This window comes from Eucyclogobius newberryi, unplaced genomic scaffold, assembly GCF_026437365.1.
Source record: "Eucyclogobius newberryi isolate DKJ021-1_F unplaced genomic scaffold, fEucNew1.0.hap1 SCAF_14, whole genome shotgun sequence".
In the NCBI taxonomy this organism is placed as follows: Eukaryota; Metazoa; Chordata; class Actinopteri; order Gobiiformes; family Gobiidae; genus Eucyclogobius; species Eucyclogobius newberryi.
In genome coordinates, this window is record NW_027315768.1 from 16,461,053 (window position 1) to 16,486,497 (window position 25,445).

Consider the following 25,445-nt stretch of genomic DNA (forward strand, 5'->3'; position numbering starts at 1 on the left):
TGCACCGGCCCATTTGTGTGTGTCTGTTTACTTCTGTTTGCATCTCAGCGTTTCAGAATCAATATGAGCAGAGAATAAGGAACTCTGCTATACATGTGACAAGATTCCTGGGGCTCGCTTTGAAAGAGCAATCGATCACCCTAGTCTGGCTCAATATGACCGTCTTATTCAGGCTTAAGTTAAGAGTGAGACCACTGCAATTCAAATATCCACTCAGAAGTCAATATATATTCAAATATACCTCGCCCCAAAAAAATCCTTGCAATTCTGAGCAACCCATGCACCATCTATATATAATAATGTAATGTAATAATCTGTAGCTAATCCGTCATTATTTTGAGTGCTGCCAGTGTTATAGTGGTTTATTTACCGTAGGTTCATCATTCCTCACGTTGAAAGATATTTATTGTGTTTTGCTGATTGTTTCTCGATTCTCTTCCTGTTTGTTTCAGGTCGGTCGAGTTACTAATGCAGACCTAATGTTGTTATGTACTGTAAGTCGGAAAGTCAATTGAAAACTGCATCACTTACAATCTACGTCAGTCCACTATAAACTACAACACGTACTTACAGGCTAAATCGGAGGTTTTTGAAGCGTGGTGGTTATAAATAAGTAGTGTGGGCTATCACTTCTAGGGGAGTGGGTGAGTCAGACTGAAGAGCTGGTGCAGAAACTGTGAAAACTACATTTTCAAAAAGCAGAAATATTTTCAGGCAACTTATTTTGGATTCTATAAAACAATTAAAGTATGCACAATTATACAAAAAGAAAAGTTGCTACCGAAAAAGAGGAAAGGTTCTATTTCGTAGAACAGCCTTTAGCTTTGATTACAGAAACATTGGCTGTGGCACAGTTTCCACCCAGTTTTGCATTATTTTTCACCAGTTGATCTTGTATTGATGATGGAGAGAGTGACCACTGCACAAAGCCTTCTCCAGCTCGTCCCAAACACTCTCACTGAGGTTCAGATCTGGAGTACATTAGTTTCTGCTTGTCCTTAGATGTTTTCTCTGCTCGATGCCAATGATTTGACCCCTTCTCAAACACACTGGCATCTGTTCCATGACGCTCACTGCATCAGTTGTGTTTAAATACTGTGTTGCAGCTGAAAGATCATCATAGGAGGCTTGTATCTACTGTATTTGCTTGGTTGAATCCAAGTGACAAAGCTTATTTGGACAGGAAGTGTATGATTTGCTTGTTAAATAAAATGTATTAAAAGTAATTAAAGATTTGGCATCATACTTTATCTTTTATCACTGTTGCCTTTTAATTTTCCTGTTCTCTCTATTACCAAGATTACACTGAAAATGGTAATGCCAATTATCATTATTATTATTATTTCTAAAAGGGTTTTCTAGCCCGAAGGCTTTATTTCACAAGACAATTATATAAAGAGTGAGTGCTGTCTGGTGGTCGAGTGGTTAAGGCGACAGCACATTTAAACCATGTGCAGCCGGCCACAGCAGCGCGAGTTTGAATCTCAGTTCTCACAGTTTGCTGCATGTCCTCCCTTCTTTCTCATCCCTATTTCACACTAAGCCTTCAGGAGAAAAAACACATCATCAGTGAAGCATGGTAATTAGTACTATAGCCTACTAAAGGTATATTTATTGACAAAAGGACATTGTTTACATTACCAATTCCATTCAACAGACTCATAGCTTCCACAGTGTGGTTTTGCATTGCACCATTACCCACTCCTTATATAGACACAACACCCGCAGCCCAAAGAGAAAGAGAGGGAAACGTCTCCTTACAACTGTGCTCCAAATTGAACCTCATCATTGACGCCTGAACAGATTGCTCTTGTACACACTCACAATTCCGAATCTCCTACTTACACTCCCACAAATCCCATTTCCACCACTCCTCAAGGCTAAACTACTTTGAAACTTTAAATATTCCTTTTACTTTTTGTATTGCCAGGACGCTTGGCGCCGGAGAGGATTTTTCAAACATTGTAGGTAGACCAGGCTAGGCTAAATTGGGCCAGTGCCTTCTTCCTGTGTGTGTTTGTTGTTTGTGTGCTTGTTCTAATTGGGCAGTGTCTGCATATGCGCTGGCCACACAAGGCCAATGAGGCTGTGTGGTGCAGACAGTTTAATGCCTCCGCTGAGAGAAGAGGTTCAAGGACGAGCTGCTCACTTGTTCTATCAGCGTCTCACTCTCCCCGCACCTTTTTCACTTAGTTGCTCTTCCTGTGGGATATTTAGCAGTCCATTCACTCTGTTCCATTAAGAGGACTCCAACCTAGGCTCCACACACACACTGTAATTAGTGTTTAAACCATAGACTAAGAGCATTTAGAGTAAGAGCAAAATCCTCTGAGCGCTGCCAATTCAAAGAGAATGCTATCATCATACATTTTCATTTGGACTTATTTTGTGCTAATCAAGCACTGCCTGGGTAATACCAAATCACTGCAGTAATGTAAACAGGGTCTGGAACTCAATATTTCTTAATGATGTTTTTAAAAATGGGAATTGGTATTTTAATAGTTGGGTGGGTATAAAAATGGATAACCAGATTATGGTATGACACTAAAGCAGAGCTGGCTCACTGGTCAGAGGCAAAATATTCAGCCTCACCACGTGCACTGCCAACACTAGGGGGCGCAGGTGAGTGTAACAGTATATTTTGCATGTTTTGCATTGGTAATGGACGCTTCTAAGTGTGCCCCCTTAGTCACGGCAAAACGCGCTGGAGAAAATGTGGTAAACGGGTTTAAAATGTGTATTTGCGATATAAAAGGCGTTGGCGCGGCGCGTAGCAGACAGGGAAACGGGCGCGCTCGTCTTCACATGCTCTCCTGAGGCCGCGCGCAGGGTCCGTCACAAACTCCCGCAGGAAAAATTGCTTCACGCGCTCTTATCTTTTGACTTAATTCCGCTTTTTATATTTCATTTAATGCTATTTTGCCTTGTCAACGGTACTTTATTTAAAAAAAAAAAAAAAATATATTTTATTTATATTGTAGAAATCAATAATCTAAGTGCGGCGGATCCGTAAACCAAGTAATAAAATAACTGTGGACTCACCCAATAAATAATAAAATAAGGTTTATGCAACTAAAGGGGGTCTGGAGATTTTTAGAAATCATTCTGGTGTATTTTAGATGTAACATTCTTATTAAAATAAAAAAAAAAAACATTTACATCCATTTTATCTATCTATTTGTTAGGATTGTTTTGTTTTGATAACATGGGAAGAGGGATTCTGTTTTAGAACTCCGCACTAGTTTCTATAGTCTTAAACTCTTATTATACAAACATTTATTCACAAATTATTATAAATATTTACCACAGGTTCTACAGAACCAAACTAAGTCACAATAAGAAAAACAGGAGAATGTAATATAGACTTTAAATTCTAAAGGTTGGACCAGCTCTCCATTGGGGCCCAACCCGCTGTTCCAATCCCTGCGAAAATGAGACTAATTTGCACAATATAAAGGACCAAAAAGAAACTCCAGATTCATATAATATCACTAAAAGTTCGAAACGCTCCTTAAAAGACATAATCTATCTGACAGATCTGCTTTGGTTCTGCTTACACAGCCTCCCGCAGGAGAGACAGAGGGAGAGAGCAAACGTTTCAGGGACATATTCATCAAATCTGATATGAGGCAAAGAGTTGCATTCTGATTGGCCAATGTGGCTTGCGAGTCACGTTTTCACCTCCCCTGCACTGAAGTGAAGCTGGAATCAAAGTAAATTAATTTAAAAAAACAATAGACTTTCAGTGAACTCATGCTGCACACTATGTTTTATCACAACATTTTAAAGTGTCCTGGCAACAGAAAAAAACTGCACATAATAGCCTATGTAAAAATATGAGCTTCAATAGATTTATTACTGTAAGCTTGTACATTATACCCCCATTCTATTCAGGTCTGTGTCTCACCTGGCTGCACCACACTGATGCCCAGCAGGTTGGAGGTGCGGTTGGCCACTCTGCTCCAGCTGTTGTCATAGTTCCTCCTCCACAGCACTGCAGTACACTGGTACTTGCCCGCCTCTCGACGCCCCGCTTTAGTCACAGACAGGCGGAAGTTGGTGTTGGAGTGAGAGCGATCCACGGTGGTCCTTGTGCCCAGTCCGAGCAGCTGCTCCCCCCACTGCAGGGTGCCCTCCCGGGTGAACGTCACCAGCTCTTTGAACCCATTTCCCTGCGCCGCCTCCTCCTCCTCCTCTGAACTGGCTGGTTTGAAACGCCATGTGACTGAAGTGGGCACGCGGGGGTTGTGACGGGGCTTGACCAAACACAGCAGATCGAATGAGTCTCCAAATGTGATGTAAGGTGTCCTGGATGAGGCGGATACCACAAAAGAGGATTCTGTATGGGAACAAAAAAAAACAATAGAATATCTTATAATTTGTTTTAACAGTTTTATGGACAATCAAACATTTGAATGGTCACAATTAGCTAATACTAAGATCATTTCCTCTGCAAACAATTATATTCTGTAAAAAGCTGCTGACCCTATTCTTTATACCTCTACAAACACGTTCTGAAATATGTGTGATTCCTGTAACGTTTTGCAGTTGATATTTCCATCCTTTCCAAGATATGAGTGCTTCTGGACGAGTTTGTAATGTACACTTTACCAACCAGTTTTCAGCATACCGTATTTTCCGGACTATAAGTCACACCTTTTTTCATATTATTTTCATACTTGCAACCGCATTTCATACTCCAGTCCAACTTGCATATGTTTTTTCTTATTCTCTATTAGTCCGGAAAATACGGTACATATAAAAAACCAAACAAGCATTAACCTGAAAAGACCTTATCAATAGTGTGGGTATATTTATACATAGTCTTACAAGTTGTCTATCAAGTGGCACAAGCTTCTAGTCTCTGACTATTTTTAACTATCATCAGTATAAATTCCCTTGCTTTATGTGCACACAAATCTTGGCATAAGCTGGCGTACATACCGTATTTATGATTTCTGTGCCCATGTGCTTTGAGTTATCTATTGGCAGCATATAAAGCAACCGTTTGTACAGTCAAGCACAAATATTGAGTTTTCCCTTCTCCATATGACACCAACTGTGGGAAATAAAATGTTTGCTTCTATGAACCCCAACGATTTATGGCCCCTGTTCTTGATCCAGCCGGCCATCACTTTCTATTGACCTATGCTTTGTCAAGTGCTTGCGGCTGCCTTATACATTTCATAGACTAACTCCTATTGTATAGCATAATAATCTTGCTAAGTGAGCTACAAAAGCTGGAGATGCGGTCCGTGCCTACTCAAAGTGCACTGGGGTCATATTGACAAACTGCTGGAGCACTTTCTTATCTCCATAATGGTTTTCTCCAGCGTTATGCCCACAACATTGCCCACCTTATGTCCACGATGCTCGTAGGTGTATGCATGACCCTTTAGTTTTTGTGAAGTTTATGTACATTCTGTGTGGATAGTGCTACTGAAATGGTAATGGTACAAAGACAAAAGCCCAGGGGAAAAATTTCCTCTAAGCGCCGATGTTCGATCCATGCCCAACTGCTTGCCAAGTCCGAACACTCCTCATTAGGCTGAAAATGTTCACCCAACTGCATTCATTATTGCAACGCTACACATACACAAAGAGATTTAAACACAACATATTACCATTTTCACCGGCACCTACTCTCCATCATTAGAATAATTGAATGAGTGACGTTTTTGTTATTAACAGAAAGGACAGATCACTATGTAACAGCTAGTAAGTGCTCGTCTACTCATAGAAACATCTCAGAAGTCTAACATGCTTCAAAACCTAAGTGAAGTTCAAATGAAAACACTATTTATATTTTTCAAAAACATCTTCACTAGTTTAAAATGCTATAAACCAACTCTGCTAAGAAGCACTAGTATAAACCTTCCACATCAATTCTATTTTTGGACATCTCTATGCGAGTGCCTGCTTTCTGATGATGTCTTGCATAAAATGTTATGTTCTAGATCCTTTATGGAGAGTGATTTTGGTCGCACGCGGTTCTTCTCCTCGACACTTTGTAAATGTCCAGGTGAAGTTCAAGTCGATCGCCTTGTCACTTTCCCTCTCCTTCCACCGGCCTCTCACTCGCCCTGACAGCTATCAACCCTGGTGTCCTTCAGGGGCGCACAATCAATGGGGCTCTGTTCAGGCCGGGCGAATGCCTCGGGCCATAATTCTCTAATAGACAATAACTCTCCGCTCTAAGTCTATCTCTCATCTCACTACTTCTCATTGCTTCCATTCACTCTCCTCATTGCTGACGACTGCCCGGACAGCGGATTGGAGCGCCAACAAGCTTCCCAGGAAAGACATTGTGCCGGTTGATGTTGGGCTGACCAATAAATGGCGTGTGAAAAGGAAGCATGCTTGAACTGTACAATCAATCAACTGTACACTACAAGGAAATCTTGTAGTGTGCTCTAACCTAAAATCATTTGGCAAAAATGATCCTAAAAATAGTAAGGCTATGCAGTTCTTCAGAGCGAGAGAGTGAAAAACTCAGTAAGCCATTTTATCAGTGTAATTTTTCCTTTATTTTATGCAATTGTAAGTATTCATGATTTCAAGATTAACTTTAAACAAAAGGCCAATTTTCAATGTAACTTCCTTTCAAACAATTAAAATGCATCGCATATTAACTTTAAACATTTCCAGTATTTCTTACTCTATCACACTACCCTATGTAAGTACTACTTCTATAGCCATTTATACCTACAGGCAATTAAAATTCTCTTCTCAAACAGACCCTATGTTGTCTTCTAAACTAAGCAAAGAAAACTTCCAATCGAGCACCTGGCCATTACCATAGCAACCTAACTCCCAGAAGGCATCTCTCTCTCTTTAGGTTCACCCTCAGGCCGGTAGAGGTCATGAAGGCGGTCCACACATCAAAACAAATTTTACATAGTGTGATGTGAGCTGCCCACAGAGCATAACGAGCTGTACAGACATATATGCATTTTCTTTTGGTCATTATTAAAGTTATTATACCCATGGAAGAAGTGAGAAAATTGCAGGATCTGAACATTTATAGCCCATTATGTTCTTTTAGAATCCTAAACAACTTAATTGTCGTAGTGTTGTAGACTGTTTTTCCCTTTACTCCACACTTCTATACCTTGTAGGAGGAGGGAATTGTATAATCTTGTAAAATTGCCTAATGTGGCTCGATCTTGATTGTTAGGACATTATGTAAATTTTCTTCAGCTATTTTGATTAGCATGCAGTGGAGTATAGATTCAAAGCTAGGTTTAAACAACGCTGTAAATTAAAAGACTGTACAAAATGCTATGCTAAATAACTGTAATTAATCAGTCCGACAATTCTGACAACACTTTTATATGTTGTGTGATTTGAGATGTTATGGCTTTGCCTGGAGATCCACAGTATGGCACTACACTTATCAAGCAGGTGCAGCTGTCAGGTCAAGTTACAGGTTAGATCTATGGAGAGGTGCACCCACTCACATTAAGACTGCATGTTTTTCAAGGCAATAAAACAACTAACTGGATAAATGCAATAACTTTAATACAATAATACGCAACATTCCATGCAAAGCAGTAACATCCTCCATGGATAAGAGGAAAAGGACCCCCCCAATCAGAAATGTGACAGGACATTTTCTCTCACCGTGGTGAACACAATTATGGCTTTGGAGTAAAAAAAACAAGTAAAAGTTCCATCATGTTGCTTTGGGATCCCTATAGAGGAGAGTCAAGTGCATCATCTCTATCTGCATAACAGATTCAGGTCCATTAAAGCAGTATTCTGACTGAACTGGAGATCAAAACAAATCAGCAGTAACCGTCACAAGCTAGTGCACTTTAAAAACTCTTTTGATCAAGAAGCATGGCGGACAAGCAGAGTCTTCTCTTCTATTTGCATAATTTCTCCCTTGTTTCTCCCAACTAATGTTTTTTTTTTTTCCATTGCCTAAACTTAACAAATGGCCACTTAAAAAAGCTGAGATGTTCTCTCTCGCTAATCCATCCGCTGTCTTTCTCTCCCTTTCCTTCCTTTCTAAATGTGTGGCTCTGTGGTCTGCCAGCACTTCTCCGCTCCACTGGCTTCCCTCAGTCCAAAGACGTCGCGCTTTAACTCAGCGTTGACGGAGGGGAACGGCAGACTGTGAAACATATTGCCACTGCATTTCCATTCTAATAATTCGACCTAATCCATATGTGTGCGTGTTTGTGTGAGTGAGTACTTTGCCATAATAAACTAGTGCTCTAGACGCTTGGCAGGGAAAGTGTGCCACAATAGATCCCTCCCCAGAGCAAGGCATGAATAAAGCATGGCGTGCCTGTGGAGTCACTCATCAGACATCAGTTAATCACAAACATATGCCTGTGTTTAATTTGGTGCACCCAAGTAGATGGAGTGTCTCGCGCTGTTTGCACGGGGCACATGCTGACGTGAAGAGCTGATAAACAGTGAAATGTGCTTTGAGGTGTAAACAGGTTATGACTAAGAATCGTATGGCTGGTGTGTGAGTCAGGACACGATTCTGTGGCATAAACCAATGAAAAAATTAAAATAAAAGAGTAAGAAGATACAGTTTGAGCCAGTTTATTATGCATATTCTTGGGATCACCACAACTTCAAAAGGTTCTTTACGCGGTTGATTTTGATTGAGACTCAGGACTGACAGGACTGAATTTTAGGTCGTCTTACATAGTGTAGTTTACTCCTGGAACAGTTACACAATGTTCTTTTGATAATGCCATAGGCCACTTCTACTCCCCAGTACAGGCCTACATTTAAAAGCAAAACAATGAACTGTAAATCACTTCTGCAGGCATGAGAAAAGTGTATCGTTCTTATTAAATGGTGTGCAGGAGTCTACTGTAAAACATACTGGACTAGCAATATTTCCACATAATGGTGCCACTTCACAGACAGCATTTAATTTCCCCTGTGATATAGTTTTCCCTTCTTTTTTACTTGTAAGCATTCATGTTGGTTTTGTTATACGGACATCTTTGTTAGTATTAGGGAAGTGTGTATTCTTGGTTTGACCAGGCAAATGAATGTGCATTCTCTCTGATTGCTATAGGTAACAGAAACTGAAAAAGGGATTTATATATATAACATTGCTTTTAAATGGCTTTACATATAAAAACACTTCATCCATAAACCATTACCATAAGTACTTTTCTGCAGACTCAAGGCCAACTTCTCTCCTTTCCCCTCTCTCTAAACATTTATGCACCAAAAACTCTGCAAAACTTTGTCCAACCCACAGTAAAGTTACATTCTGGAAAAGTTGTTAAAAGTTGTCCGGTTACATACCCACGGTCTTGACGGAGATTTTCTTGGCGTCGGACTTTTCTCCAATCTTCTCCCAGTTTATCTCCAGCTCGCTGCCCGTCTGCAGCCACTCGGTCGCCGCGCAGCTGTACTGCCCCTCATCCCCCGGCAAAGAGTTGTAAATGGACAAAGTAAAATAACTCCCTTGTACTTTCTCCACTCGGATATCTCCGTAACTCGCTCTCTCTTTGTAGTTCGGACTATGCAACACTGCACCATCCCGTTCCACCGTCGCCACTTCCTGGGGCGTCTCTTTTGCGTCTTTGTCCGTCCAGTACCACACCACTGACAGGGGGCCCGTGGTGGTCTGAACCGAGCAGGTGAGCTGGATCACGTCCCCCTCCAGCACATCGGACGTGCTACTGGTCATATTCACTGTGATGTTGCTCTCTGGAAGACAAAAACAATACAATGCAATATAAGAAGAAGATATCCAATGTTACGACAAGCTGGCAAGAGAGTGTTCCTTTTTTTTTTTTTTTTTTTACAGAAAATACTTGTCAAAGGAGTGCTGAAAGCCTTGGGCAATAAAAGAGATCCCTTTTCACTTGAAGACAATCTGCATGTGTGTTGTAGTGGTGGCGGTGTGCTATGCTAACAAGCCTTGGGCACTTAGAAGGAGAAGTCAGTCAGGCTTTGACAGGTTCCTGTCAGTGCATGTGGGTTAGATCCCTCTGCTAGATGGTTGACCATGGTCCCTTGGGCAAAAGATGACTTGGAACCAACCACATTAATATTCAGCTCTGATCAAAAGAAAACACGTCAATGCCCATCAAACGTTACAGGCACATATTTGACCCTGAAGCGCTGTCGTCTACAGGGATGTGGCAATCGGTTTCTTCAGCATCCCACTCCCTTTGGCCAGGCTGTGTAACACGGTGCTTCACTCAGGCTAATAAGCACGAGCTCTTTGTGAATAAGGAATAAAGTAATATCCTGCTTCTCGTATGAACAAAGAGAAAATACTTCATCCCATTCCCTTTTCCCTGCCCATTTTAGCAGCCTCCGAGGACTTTTTTTAAGCTCCCGAACGTCATAGTATTTTTATGTTCTTCCACAGCTTGGGATCAATGCCAGTAGTGTATAAATGGAATTTGTAGTGATTTACTAGATAACTCAGTTTAGCACATTTGTCTTATATCTGTCTCTGATTCTATTGCATTTTTACCAACTAATAAAATAGATCCGTTTCAGGGACTGAAATAGGCTAAAAAGAACTTTTTACAAATTATTTTTATGGTCACTGCTTGCATATAAAAGTCAAAGTAAAGTAGATCAGTTTGGACATGGGTAATCTGGGTTTACTTATTTTTTAACTACCCAAGACGGCTACTAGTATGCACTGTTAGACTGTAACTGTTATAGTAGTAATGAAGCTAGCATAAATTCAGCCTGGAAGACCTAACGCCTCACCTGCTCTCCAGCCTCAATCCCCGTGCCAGAGTTACTCCTCCCTGTGGCACAGCGCACCTCCTCTGCTCCCAGTCAGTGCCCAGTCTGCCCCATTGAAACCTCATGCAGTTGTCTCGGCCGCTTTCAGAGCGTACTGCGACCCACCACCTCCCCTTCTCCTCCTTTACCCCTCACATCGTCCTCGTCATCATCTCTGCCCTCTTCCTCATATCTACCACCACCAGTCTCCAAGCCCTGGAGGGAGACATCTAATATAATTCTATTACGGAGCGCCCATAATCGCACTGTCTTCTGCCGGGGTCTGAGCACCAAATAACTCATGTATCATACTCAGATTGCTTTTCGTCATTCTGCATGTTGTTATTGTTTTTTCACTCACATTTGCAATCGACCCTGACCCTCTTTGACCACAAGACATTTTCTCCTTTACTACTTTCTAACTTCCCCACCTTTGCGGCCTCCCCCCCCCTTTAGCGAGCTGCTTCTCTGTTTACAGTCCACAGCGCCTTTGACTCGCGCTGCCTCCTGGCCCTGGCTCCTGTCCTCTCTGTGTGAACAATAGAAGATTCAGCGGAGCAGCTCTGATCCATTCTCTGCCTCCCGCCACAAAAAGTAAACTCATCCATCACCGGCAGTTTGTCAGGAGTGTTTACGTCTGCGTTTCCCTCTGCTGTCACCTCACTCTGCCCCCGACTCAACTTTAACCCCTGCCACCGCTTATTACCCAACCTCTCTCCGTCGGCCAATTATAGTGATAAAGCACGTCTCACGATCTCATCTCAGATATGGGCACTTTTTGGGGAAGAAATAAGCTAAACCTGACCCCTGTGTTTTATGGAAGTTCATATTTGCCGGCAGCAGTTATTATGCTGTGTCATAAACATCTTTTATGGGGCGATGGGGTCTTTGTCTGAAAAAACAAATGGTGCACTAGCGATGTGCAGGTGTTTTAAGGACAGAGAAATAATAAGTGCACAGTAATAAGATGAGTACTAAGACAATACAATGGGGTTAAGGTCTACCTGGACATAACACACAAAGATCTAACTCTACTTATAGTTCAGGGGTAAATGCTGTTAAAATACAAACACTTTATTATTTTTTTGGTACAAGATGGAAGGGTTGTGAAGAAAATCAATACTCAGATATGAATCACTACTAAACTAGTATAGACATTAGGCCTTGGGTTAATAGTATTTTGTATTAAAATTCACCTTCAATTGTTTGAAATGATCATTGTAGTACCCAAATTGGTATCAGGCCTTTTCTTTATACAATGGTTTGCACTCACGAAACACTAATACATCCAGATGCCCTCCCGATCATAACCAGAACAATCGCAAGAGACTGGTAATCTATTAATCCTTCTTTTTATTCAATGGCCATTTACTTCTCAAAACTTTTACACCCCACTATATATTCAGAGACTGGTACTTGCAAGAGCATTATTTTGGGCTGATGCGGCATGGTCAGGTATAAGCAAGCTATTACCCCGCTATTATATTATGCTTCATTGCAGCAGTAGCGGCTAGCCCCATGTGCTGTTCCGCTCCATACTGTACAGATGGGTCGCAGCCAATGATCCAGAATGGTAGCAGGGCCAATTACCTGATAGGAGTAACCTGGAGAATAGCTGTAACTGTAAATCAATCACATGCAAACCCAAGGGCCCCCACAGGCAGCAGCGTTTAACCCGGAGTGAAGAGGGCTGGGCCAGGCAGAACAGTCATTTGTGGCCCTAGAGACACGTAGATAGGCCCCGGAGAGACAAGGGGATCTTTTTTCTCTTTCATTTCATGGCTGTTAGCTGAGCCTGCTTGAGTCTGGACTTCCCTGCTCTCCATTATACCCCTATAGTGAAGCACCCCCTCCACTCGGTTTCTCCAGCTATGCCAGAGGAAATGGGTACAGACGCACACACTGTAATGCTGCATTAGAGATCTTTGGCAATCCACTCAAACTGAAAATACATCAGGAATAATATCAAGAAGTGTAATTTGTCCTCTTACCAGCTTCTAACATCAGGGGCTTTGTTCACTATGGAACACTTACTGCCCTCCTGAAAGCAAGACTTATTTTACCACAGCCACAGGACCGTTTGGTGGATGCATCACTGCATTTTCAGTTTCATTCAACGTTGCCAAATGAATACACAATACAATAGCTGTATATGTAGCTCTGTCCATATATGCCCTTTTTCCATTATTACCTACTTGGCTCTACTCTACTCTGCGCAATGCGGAGATTCTAATAATGGAATACAAATATTTTCATTGCGCCCAAATTTTCCCTCAATGTTTGAAACATTTTATATTTTCAGTAACTCCTGAGTGATGTAGCAAGTCATTCAGCTCAGCCTAAACAGCATTTCCCCATAAGCGATCATATAAAATGCAGAGTGCTGACAGAGCAACTGTGACTTCAGAAATGGTTGGATATTATTTTCAATTGCCAGTTTTTACAAGATGGAGTTTTTATTCAAATTTTCTGCCTGCAAACTATCGTTTGTGTGTGTAGGCAGTAGAGGGGGCTTTAGGGGTGGGGGTTCAAATGCTAATGCAAGTGCAAAGGCAGCGGGAGACATGTGCAATGGGCCATAGCGAAGAAATAAACCAGTTGGCCCCAAAGCTTTTTGCTTTGTGAGCACTTTTAATCTGAAAAATAAAATGTAGCTACGTACATCTTTGGACCTTGACTGTGTTTGCTTTACTCACGTTGTGCCAATTTGACCCTTGACTGTACTTGTAGAAATGCAGTGGCCCTTTAAATACAGCAATTCTGCCCAGGGTTTACAAGGCATTAGAGAAATGAATGGTAAGAACATCAGTTATGAGATGTGGACCTTAATGTCATTTTGTGATGAATCAGTGGAGCTATAAAAGTAGTGGGCACGTTTAAGATACAAATACAGAGAAATGGAACACAATGTCGTAGAACAGTGTATTATAGTGACAGCAGTTACTCACGCAGAGACGAGACAGTGATCTGGACGTTGCGGGACCTCTTGCTGCGGTCGATGAAGTCACCTGTGGGTGTTTTCTCCCTCTCAGTCACCCTGCAGATGTATTTGCCTGAATCTGAAGGCCTCAGATGCTGCAGTTTGAGCAAGTGCACGCTGGCGCTTTCCTTGCGCACCGTCATCTGTCCTGCCGCCTCTCGGGCCACGTATTCTGGTCCCAGGACGGGCACGGCGCCGGGGCCCACCACGGCCACCGGTGAGCTGCTGAACACCCACGACACCGAGAAGAAGCGCTCGGGAACATTCTGCGCCTCGATGGTGCAGCGCAGCTCCAGCGGCTCACCGGCCGTGAAGGACCGACGCTCCGTGCTCACCTGGATACTGAAGTCACGGTCTAGAGGGGCACAAGAGAGGAACAAAAACTTACATTATTATTATATGTATCTCATCTACAATAGACCATTTATGAACAAAACTCAGATTGAACACAATAAATAGAAAGAAAAACATTTTCAATATTCACACTGTGACATTGTATATTGGTGAATATAGCATTTAGCTGTCAAGATATATCACATATATATATATATATATATAAGGACTGATAAATAATAATTGTGACCATTTTAGAAAAAAACATTTCTATTCAATCTTATAAAGTAAGCCTTAATGTACAGTGTTTTGTATGTACCGGCATATGTCAAGTTAACTTGACAGAAAGTTTAATTTCATAAAGATGGTGACCAATCGTGGAGTGGAAATGTGTTAGAATCTGATTCTGAACAAGACCGAAATGAAGATTTCATGCAGTTTCTTCTCGCAATAATCGTTACAGTAGAATATTGTTACACCCTTAACTGCAAACAAGAGATTACTTTAAAATTAAGTACTGTATTCTAAGTGTGAATTAAAGCCAGATCATAAAATATATGAATAGAATTATTTTATGTTGATTGTGTACTTATGCGAGTTCCTGAAGCACCTGAATTAATTTAGTTCTACTTATTCACATGAATCTGGTCTGAATGATATCCTACTGGGAAAGAGCAATGGGGAAAGTGCCTCTATTTCAATAAACGTTGGGGGGCGGGATCACTCTATAGGTATAATATATAAAGGCTTAGAAAGACTTAGCTTGAATAGTGTTTAAAACATAAGTGATTCTTTTCAGCCAGCCCAGCGCTGATACCATTTTTCCAATTCCATGTCGGACAAAACTAAAGTGAAACTCAAATGTTAAAACCAGATTAGGCCTTAAGGTGGAGTTTGACAGCGCGGGTAACTGTAAAAGTGCAGACACCAGGAGGAGAGCAGGAGAAGGTCATACAGTGCATGGCTTCACTAAAACGCTGATCTTTCAGAGAGCCCCTCGCGGTTTCACCTCTGCAATAAAAAACACATCTAATTAAAATTCTCTTCTGCTGCTCTACGACAGGACCGCTTCCTCCTTCCTCCTGCTTGAGAATAAACACCACTTAAGCTAGCTTCTGCCACTATTACATCCACTACTGTGCAAGTGTGTCCTGGCGCGCGTTATTTGCTGTATTAATTTGCAGATGACGAGCGCAGTATGGATCAGAGCCGGCTGCTTGGCTTCGCAGTGAGGTGCAGGCCCCCGAGCTGTAATTACAAAGACTTCCTGTGAGAAAAAAAACACAGTCGAGTGGGAGAGTTCAAAGACTGTTGTGGGTATAGGGTTCATTATGCAGCGGAACATTAGACGAGCCGGGCAATTGTTTGCACACATACGTATACGTAAACACTGCACAGGGTATATTGTATTGTGCATTTCTTATTCCACTGCTCTATTTAAGGAGCTGAGAAGCAGAAGAGTTATATAATGATAGAACTATTTACTAAGGAGAGAACAGGTGGTGCTATAACAAGAGAGATAGTAGTTTAAGGTTAAGTGACTAAGTTTAAGGTTAGACATAATGGTGTCAAACTATGCAAGAAATTACACATAAAAATACACTTATAAATATGCGTTTTCTCCTTTATTATTTAATTGGTGGCTGATTCAGTCAATACAACTGAAGTAAATGATTAAACAGAGGAAAATCCCTGCCGTCTAGTGCTGCAACAATTAGAATAACCATGACTAGTCAACCATTTTAATAATAAATAATAAAATAACATTGCTATCTGGAAAATAAACAGACTATAACACGTGTCATTTGCAGGAATACTGGTTATATCACAGAGCAAGACAGAACTAATATCAAATCAAAATGAGACAGTAAGAATTCTGTAAATTGGAAAAACCCAAAACAGATTTAATACTTAAAAAAAAAAAAGATCCAAGCCTCATCATAAATAATGTATTACATTTTTGACTATTCGACTACTACAATAAAAATGATATTCAGTTGTAGTCCTATCATTTATTTAGGATAGATATGCAAGCACATTATATTATAGTATTAGATATATTCCAATTAGACATAAGACGAACCTTCAAGCTCAGGAGCACTAACCACTGTGCCATAAATAATATCCATCTTTTTGAGGTTTGAATAAGATTCGCACAGTCGATAATGTAAATGCAGGCAAATTTCAACCGTAAGCTACATTTTTGACGTGACAATTCCTATATTACTGTGTATCCTCAACAGCAAATTACTGCTCTAACTTTAAATTGCTGGTGCTTTTGTCGTATGCGTCTGTGCGGTTTGAGCCATGCCAAACTCTTCATTTATGACACAGAAATGTTCGCTCCTCACGCAATTTCCTGTTGTCCCGGTGTAACACTGTTACTTTGCTTTAACACAAGTCAATATATCGCACCACATTTGGACATAAACTGTGTTGTGACTATCTTTGTAGCCCACCGTTGTTCTTGCATTATTTATCAGTCTGAATTGTGGAAGAGTAATCACAGTAACCGCAATGTAGCGCTGGTGCGAGGAGAGCAGTGTTTTATCTGACAAACCGAGGCAGTCGGATTAGCGCTGAAAAGACAATGCGCTCCGACATTTTCAAAAAAGTGGAAAGAAACGATGTAGTAGAACGCCTTGACCCGCTTCAGTGAGAATGCAATGTGGAGTAGACAGACAACAGGCGGCAGATGCAGAGGCCTAGAGGAGATGGGGGGTCGGGGCGGGGCGTATGTAAGTGTTTAGGCTCAATTAGAGAAGGACAACTGATGTAACGAGGCCAGGGAAGAGAACGAGGAGTGATGGGGGGCAAAGGAGCACGAGCAAGAGCGTAGGTTGTCTTTGGTTCAATGTCAAGTGGTTCCTAAAAAGTGTGCAGGGATCTGAAAGTGGGTCATGAATGTAGATTTAGTGACGAATCCAGTGAGAGATACAAGATACAGTAATGTGCTTAAATCATGTCCAAAGCCCAAAGTTAATAAGGGTATAAAGAATTAAATGTAAGCCCCAATAACCTGGAAAACAGAAGTATATACCGGTAGTTGCTTTATGTACATTTTTTTTTTCAAAAGATGGCATAAACAGGTTCAGATAGAGCCCAAAAAAGTGAATGGATATTAAAATTACCAATAAAGAAATATCACTTAATCCCCCTTCTTGATGTTTTTTTTTTATATGGACCCTTTTGTGTCCGTTTGTTGATTTATTTATTTTATTAGTTGTAGAAAAGTTACAAAGGTAGACAACTGGAAAAGGTTTTAAAAATTGAGACGTTTCGACTTCCATCTGAAAGTCATTTTCAGTCTGAGGAGCTGGTCTGAGAAACTCTACCTTTGAAACTTTTCCTTTGATGGTTCACTCCTGGATGAAGGAGGGATTACGCCGATGTATTTATTAGCTCTTTTTTTGGGTACCGGTACACTTTATTTGCCCACTTCATTTTAACTATATTAAATCAATTACTAATATTGTAGGTCTATTTCCAAAACAACTATTTCTACATGATCTATTTTTCAATTCATCCCCCAACTATAATAATGAGATCATTTTGATTCTGAAATGCTTTGAGAAAAATATATATATATATATATCGCAGTTTTTACAATTGAAATATTTGTCCTCACACTTATATATGTCTGAACAAAGCTCTTAAAACATGGTATAATTATAAAGAAACTCATCATACTCTTATTGACCTAAGTTGCATATCTACAGCCATCTTGTCAAATTGATTCCACTGTTTTTATTGCCCAATATCAAGACACTCCAGAGGCCAAAGCGAGGCTTGTGAAGTCAATAAAAGTCCTAACAATGGACTTTGAAGGAGGCACTAAAATTTGTGAATCAATTTTAGTAGTCATAATAGTTCTCTAAAATGGAATACAGTTTGAAGCTACACTATGCAACTTGTCAGAGCTGCGAGCACTGAAGGAAAAGTATGTGCAGAAAAAGGCCCAGATTAAGTTTAAGTTATTATAGGGCAAAGTATTTGATCAGCTTTGTCCCCTGATGCTCTCTCTAACCCAGCTTGACCTCACATTTGTGTATCGTATATGTAAGTATAGAGTTGCCTTCAGTTGTATTTCATGTAATGCATGTAATATGACTCTACAATGGAGACGTGCTCTTGTTCTCCTCTGGGCTTACACTACCCATTTCTCTGTCTCTCCATCAATCTACCTCCCGCCATACAAGCAAGAAGACAGGTGTGACATCAAATATACATCACGCTCAAGGTATGGCCCCGGCACACTTCTGTGTTCTATGTAAATACAAAACAAAGGCAAGAAACTCCATGCATACGACACAAGCTAAATCACACTGGCAGCTACGACAACACCCGTATTCTCTTTGTCACGCAACAATTCTCCTATCCATTATAGATTATAGAGATGGAATGACAAAAGGGGGGCAGCGGGTACTTTTTACACAACGTGCTTCACATCCACACTCACAATGACCAAGGATTTTGTGATTAGATTTGGTATTTCTAAAATCTAAATTCTGTTCACATTTTTCAGGGTCGGGAAAATTAACATCAAAAGACAAATTTAATATTTTCGACTGAACTAATACTAGAATACAAGGCTATATTTCAGAACTATAGGGTGAATGGGTTTTATACATAATAATACTCTGCGGAGTAGTGTTATCAACAATACTAACATTTCAAACTTGATTTTGATACCAAGGGAAAACTTCAATATTTGTTTGAAAATAAAACATAACACATGAATGTAGTTACAGTGAAAACAATACAAAGTCATTTTACACACAGCACAATGGTAGTTTCTTTAATTTCACAACTCTTGTCTTATATTTCTGAAAATGGTCAAAGTGTTCGTACCATTGGAACTGTACGCCACGACCGCAAACTAAAATAAACTGTATTGGCATTTTTGTGTGAAAGAGCAACACAAAGTAGCACACAATAGTGAAAGTGAAAGGAAACTTGTAGATCATTTACAGTGTTCATTACATTTTCCCTGAGTGCAACCAATTGTTGTCAGAAGTTGTGGAAAGGTACAAATACATTCTAACACTATCAAGGAAACAGTTTTATTTATTTATTTTGGTATCAGTATCTGGTAAAAGGATTATGCACTTTCTAAACTAGTTTTAGTAGCAATTAGAATCTTGCTATGGATATTTTTTTTCTCTATTTGCGACCAGTTAAATTCAGTTGCGATTCATCTGAAACTCATTGCATTGTTCTGTTCCGTTTAGGAGCTGAACTCGTACTTTAAAGAAATGTACTGGCACGAGACACTCCACCACATGGGGCCATTGTAACTGAGCTAATGCTGGGGCAGTTTATCCCATGCCTATGTGGCTTGGAAGACCAAAGGAGAGGCATATTTGCAGAGTGGAGAACACAGCCGGGGCGAGCAGCTGTGGTGGTGGTGTCTGGGGAAGGCAGGACCAAAGCGAGGAGGGAGTGGGAGGTTATCTGAGGTGCCGAGGAGCCATCTTTGTTTGAGCTCCAACACGCTTCAGGGCCTGCGGTTTATTAAATCATTATCATAAAGGCACGCTCTTGCATCCTACATACTCCTCTACGTAGGCTACTTGCTGTTACACACTTTGTAACAGCCACTGTGTTCCTTTACATTCCCGACCTCAACACTGCATCATAATGTATCTCAAACTATACAATTCTTGAGTTATATTCTTATTGTAAACACACACACTAGAATAAGCTACAGAACTGTATTGTACAGCTGCAAGATGGAGCACATTTCAGATTTTGTATATACGTACCCATATACAGTGAGGAAAGTAAGTATTTGAACACCCTGCAAGTTCTCCCACTGACATTTTCATCCTAGGTGAATTTCCACTGAGAAAAATGGAAATCACATTTTATGATTTTTAGATAATTTATTTGAATGTGCTACAAATCAGTATTTGAACACTTGAGAAAATCAGTGTTAATATTTAGTTCAGAAGCCTTTGTTTACAGTTACAGAGGTCAAATGTTTCCTGTAGTTCTTGGCCAGGTTTGCACACACTGCAGCAGGGATTTTGGCCCACTCCTCCACACAGATCTTCTCTAGATTGGTCAGGTTTCGGGTCTGTCGCTGAGCAACACAGTTCCCTCCAAAGATCCTTTCTATTGGATTTAGGTCTGGGGACTGGTTAGGCCGAACCTTGATATGCTTTGTACAGAGCCACTCCTTGGTTATCCTGGCTGTGTGCTTCAGGTCATTTTTCACGATGGAAGACCCAGCCACGACCGAGTGGCTGAGGGAAGGAGGTTGTTACCCAAAATCTCTCAAATATATGGCCCCATTCATTCTCTCCTTAACACAGTGCCATTGTCATGTCCCCTGTGCAGTTTGCCAATGGCCATCTGGGCGGCATGGGAGAAAGTCGTATGAGGAGGAGTGGTCCAGGAACCGTGTGTGCAAACCTGGTCAAGAACGACAGGAAACATTTGACCTCTGTGATTATAAACAAAGGCTTCTGTAGCAAATATTAACACTGATTATCTCAAGAGTTCAAATACTTATTTGCAGCAATCATATACTAATAAAAGATTTTAAAATCATACAATGGGATTTCCGGATTTTAATTTTATTTCTTTTAGATTCTGTCTCTCACAGTGGAAATGCATATATAATGAAACTTTCAGACCCCTCCAAAATTTCTAAGTGAAAGAAAATCGCAGGTTAAAATACTTACTTTCCTCAATGTATATATATTTCATTTTGTATCACAGTTTTGATCATTTGTTTATTTTGGTCAAGACAATGAACATGCATCATATACTGTACATGCTTTAAACCCATCGGGTTTTAGCCATGGGCTTATTTTTATCCGCTGTGAAGCATTAGCTCTCACAAACACACACTCATTCATTCAGCAGTGTACTTAAACGCTGGAGGCAAGGAGAAGAAAGTGTGTTGTTCACACAATGACAGACAGTACAACAGGCAGTGCTGCTGCACTGTGGCACCAGCTATTCCCAGGTTTCCCATCAAAGTTCGAGCAAAGCCAAACCCTGTTTAGCTTCCCAGATCTGACGAGATGAGGCACATTCAAGGTGGTGCGGCCACCTTGTATTTCAGTCTTCTCTCAATCGAAATGCTCCTGAGTTTAAAATGTACACTCATAGAATCCTGATATTTAAAACCTACCGTAAATTGAAAATATACTTACAATTAGGTATTCAAAACAATGTTCACCCCTAATTAATGCTCACCTACATCAAAATATGACCATGAATTAGAAAATGAACAGTAAAATCAGGTAGTTTAATGGTAACAGCCTTTTTGAACTGTGACTGTGTAATTCTAGCTGCCCCAAAGTCCTCTGACTCGCCAAACTGTTTGTTCTGTGTGTGATTTCCTGGTACCTGGTTTTTGGCACAGGAGTTAAACTTAATTCCTGCATTATTTTCTAGAATGACAAATCAGATGATAAATACTAGTACTAATACATACATTTACTCTATAAATTATAAACAGCACACCAATGCATTGGTTTTAATTGTATCCAGGCCTGAAAATATTACATCAATTGTTTTCTATTTTGTTTGTGATTAATCTTGCAGGCATACTCCTATACACTTGACCACTCATCTTTCGATCCATACTCTGCCCACTACGTTTTCTACAGCGTCACAGGCACAACAAAACACAAAATTCCCTTGTGTTTTTGGATGTCAGGGCCATATGTTGCCAATGGAGACAGAGTGTATGCAAAAGCTATAAGTCTCCTCAGAGCACGCCCACACAGTTTAGAGTAGCTCCAATGATTCTTGGATGTGCTGTAATGTCGCTCATCAAACAGACACAAATACAAGTGGGGGGTCTTCGGAGGTTGAGTTAAGCCCTTTTTAGTGAGATAATGAGCTTAGTGCCAGATACTCATCTGTAATCAAAAAGAGACAAACCCACAAGTGTGTGCGAGTCTGTCAAAAGGAGAATTCAAACAATGATACTATCTAATTACTGTATAATAAAATTGCAGAGCAAATATCTGTCATTCATATCCCAGTGACTATAAGAAAATCAAATCTTCTAGAATAGCTATGGATGTTACTGTAAGTAAAATAGTATATAGTATAGTATACAGTACCGGTATATTGTGTAATGTTAAATAGTCCTGGATTAATTCTATGGATTATATTTTAAGAGATCTTGAAATATAGTTAGAATTTCCATATTACCAGTATACAAAACAGATCCTGGCATATGATCTCAGTGAAGGAAATGATTAATTAATAAATCTAATCTAATAAATTGGATTTTGTATTGACAACAGAAATAGGAGCTTCCTAAATTACGTGATTATTGGTTTTAATACAATAGCTATAAAAGGTACTTAAACCCTTGGACCTCCCATTACCCCCGTCCTCACCCGTGGGCTGAATGCGGAGCTGGGTCTTGTCACTCTGCTTGCGTGTCATGGCAAACCAGCTGTCATCGGGGTCCTGGATCCACTCTGTAGCCTGGCAGTACAGCAGCCCCTGGTCCACCGGCTGCAGCTTGTGAATGGTGAGTCTGTACGCAGTGGCACTGGTCTTATCCAGCCTCAGGTCCCCCGCGGCCATCCTCTGTCTGTACGGCCCACCGGAGCGCAGCACAAAGTCCCGCGACAGGGTGACCAGCTCCAGAGGCGGGGCCAGGGGGTCCTCCGGGGAGCGCAGGTACCAGCCCACAGACAAGTGTGTGTGCTGGACTGTGGTGCGAGACACTTCACAGGTGAGCTGCAGCGTGTCCCCTTCCACTTTGGACAGCGTTTGAGCTGGGGCTGAGGCCATCAAGGAGTCGGCAATAACTGCAAAAATAAAAGAGAAGAGGAGGTCAAAATTAAGTGCGACAGCGACAGGGTAAATTACATATTGAGGAGAGTTGTGGAGCTTGATTTAAGACTTGAGGCAGCTCTTAAAAGTGATGTTGTTTGGAGAACTAAACCCATTTTAGCAGGGCCTTGACTTGGGGTCCTGATGTAAAATCTCAAAGAGAAAAGAAATACCAATAATGAGTCATTGGAGTGCAGAACGCTATATAGGCAAGGCAAGTTTATTTGTAGAGCACATTTTATATACAAGGCAATTCAAAGTACTCCACACAGCAGGAAAAATGCATTCAAATCACAAAGAAATGACAGAAACAGAAATACAATAAAATTAACTAAGGAAAAAAAAAAAAAAAAACACTTAGCCACAAAGGGTAACGTGTTTCGAAGTCCAACTCCTTTTTAAATACAATTACATATGGTCTATACATACTTTCTAGTAGATCTACCTGTGAGTATAAAGTAACAATGATGTTTAGAATACTTCAGTAGTGTTTGTCCTTTAGGTGTGTGACCGTTTAGTTAATACAAATGCAAATTAATTAGCTTAATCGGCTTCTTCTAAATTGACCCTAATATGGAATCGGATTAGCCACTTCCCTTTTTTATTTTGGAGTAATAGTTATACATTTGTAAGCAGTTTCCAAAGACGAAAAGAACACACCATAACACTATTCCTGCAAATGTTTCAGGTGTAAATTATTTTACATTTACAATTTACTGTTTATCAAGTCTTTGCCCTTTTTCAGACCCGGCAATAAAATCCAGTTTGTGTGGCTAGATCTAACGTGGTCAGCCATTATGCAAGGTCTGAATGGTCTACAGTGAGTCATGATGGATTAGAATGGAGGTGGATGTGGATGTATTGGGCATTTGTGGAGGTATGAATAGGTGTGAGTGGAAGCTTATGCCAAATGTTACACAACAGGAAGCAAATCACTCGGTTTCTATTGTTACACTGGTGGTCCACGCTCAGTAAACATTACTGAGGAATGTTGAGCAAGTAAGAGGCTGAAAAAGCAATTTGAAAGCCTGCGTAATGTGGCAGGAGTCTCCAATATTAGAGAATGAATCAATAATACACAAAGCGTTTATTCTGAGGGAAAACCTGTACCTGTGAAGAACAGCAAGAAATTGAATAATTACCACTTGGGGACATTTTTCCTCGAGTATGTTCAAATTGTAAATTATCACACTTGATACATACAACAAATTATAATATTAGAAAACAGACACTTAAGCTTAATACACTGAACTATATAGCTATTATGCTATTGCCATGACACATCTCTATAATTGAATTGGTGCAGCGCGAGACAGACAGAAATTAATATTGTGTCTTTAAACGTTCGTAGTAAATATTAGTTTTGGGAGTTTTGTCGTCATAATAATGTTAAAAGTCTGTAAAACTGACCACAAAAGTGCAGAAATATCACCACATTTTTTTTCCACTTTAGTTTTTGATTTAAATTTTTAACTTTTAGTATTTTTCTTTTCTTTTTTTTAAACTATAAATTATACCATCAATATTCAAATGTAGCATCTTTATATTGTCATTATGAAGCATGTGTTTTTAAAATGAGCAAAAGAAAACAACAACAAGCAGCTTGATGTCAGCAAGTGCCACCACAGCCAGGCTATTGTGTGGCGGTGTCTGCCTGCGCTTCCTCCTCCATGTAACTTTATTATGTCAGCCCCACGCCGTCATAGTAACGCTTTATTCCTCTCCTCCACACATCCTTACATCTTCTGCCCCTGATTACACCCTATATTCTTTGTACTTTGGTAAACATTTCTCTGCATTTTTACAGCTCGGCATCCTTCCTTCCCATCCCTTACACACCTCACAGTACGCTTTGATCACCCTTACTACACATACACAATCACAAACAATAAATTAACTTTATATTTACATCTCAAACAGACCCAGAATGTGATGCCAGGTGGTGGAGAACAGCGAAGATTAAAAACACAAGCGCAAGATCGAAATGTAGACATCAAGGTGAGACCATTTCAGAAAACAGGATGGATACAGAACTACAATTTCAAAGCTCTATAGAAGGATAAAAGGAGTATTTTTAGATGGATGGGGACGCATTGTGCCAGAAAGACAAACATAGTAAAAATAGAGACAATAGATGGGCCTAAAACCTCATCCATAAATAATAGCCATAACAAAAGGTCGAGATAAATGTATTTCTAGTAGTATTTTAAGACTATCTGAGCACTTATGGGTTTGTGGTGGTTCTTTTTATCTGGAAAAACAAACCAAACCTAAAAATACAACATGTTTAGTAAATAGTTTTAAAATTGTAACTGGAGAGTACAATAAAACTCCTCACATAATCTAGTCTATTAACAAATATTTCTTGCATTTTGCGTCAAGTGGACTGCAAAGGGGTCAAATGAGAATGTATGTGTACTTTTACAGAGGACAAAGCATTGTTCAATTATTATGACCAAACCAGGCCTTTTGAAGTGCGATGTATCAGTACAGAAAATATCACGATACGCTATACAATAACTAAAACAAGCCACTAACACAATAATATCAGTAAACCGTTTTCGTTGAGCTACAAAAACTTCTG

General features: G+C 40.2%; 1 protein-coding gene across 2 annotated transcripts in view; it reads right to left on the reverse strand.

Moving 5' to 3' along the window:
• The window catches only part of igsf3 (immunoglobulin superfamily, member 3), a 107,454-nt gene that overhangs the window by 23,780 nt on the left and 58,229 nt on the right, over positions 1 to 25,445 (reverse strand). For both annotated transcript variants that reach the window (XM_072444544.1, XM_072444543.1), the window contains exons 3-6: positions 22,417 to 22,836; positions 13,683 to 14,069; positions 9,286 to 9,693; positions 3,908 to 4,339 (exon numbers count right to left, since the gene is read on the reverse strand). In XM_072444544.1, coding sequence (XP_072300645.1) covers positions 3,908 to 4,339; positions 9,286 to 9,693; positions 13,683 to 14,069; positions 22,417 to 22,836 — 1,647 coding nt within the window. The remainder of the gene's footprint in view (positions 1 to 3,907; positions 4,340 to 9,285; positions 9,694 to 13,682; positions 14,070 to 22,416; positions 22,837 to 25,445) is intronic.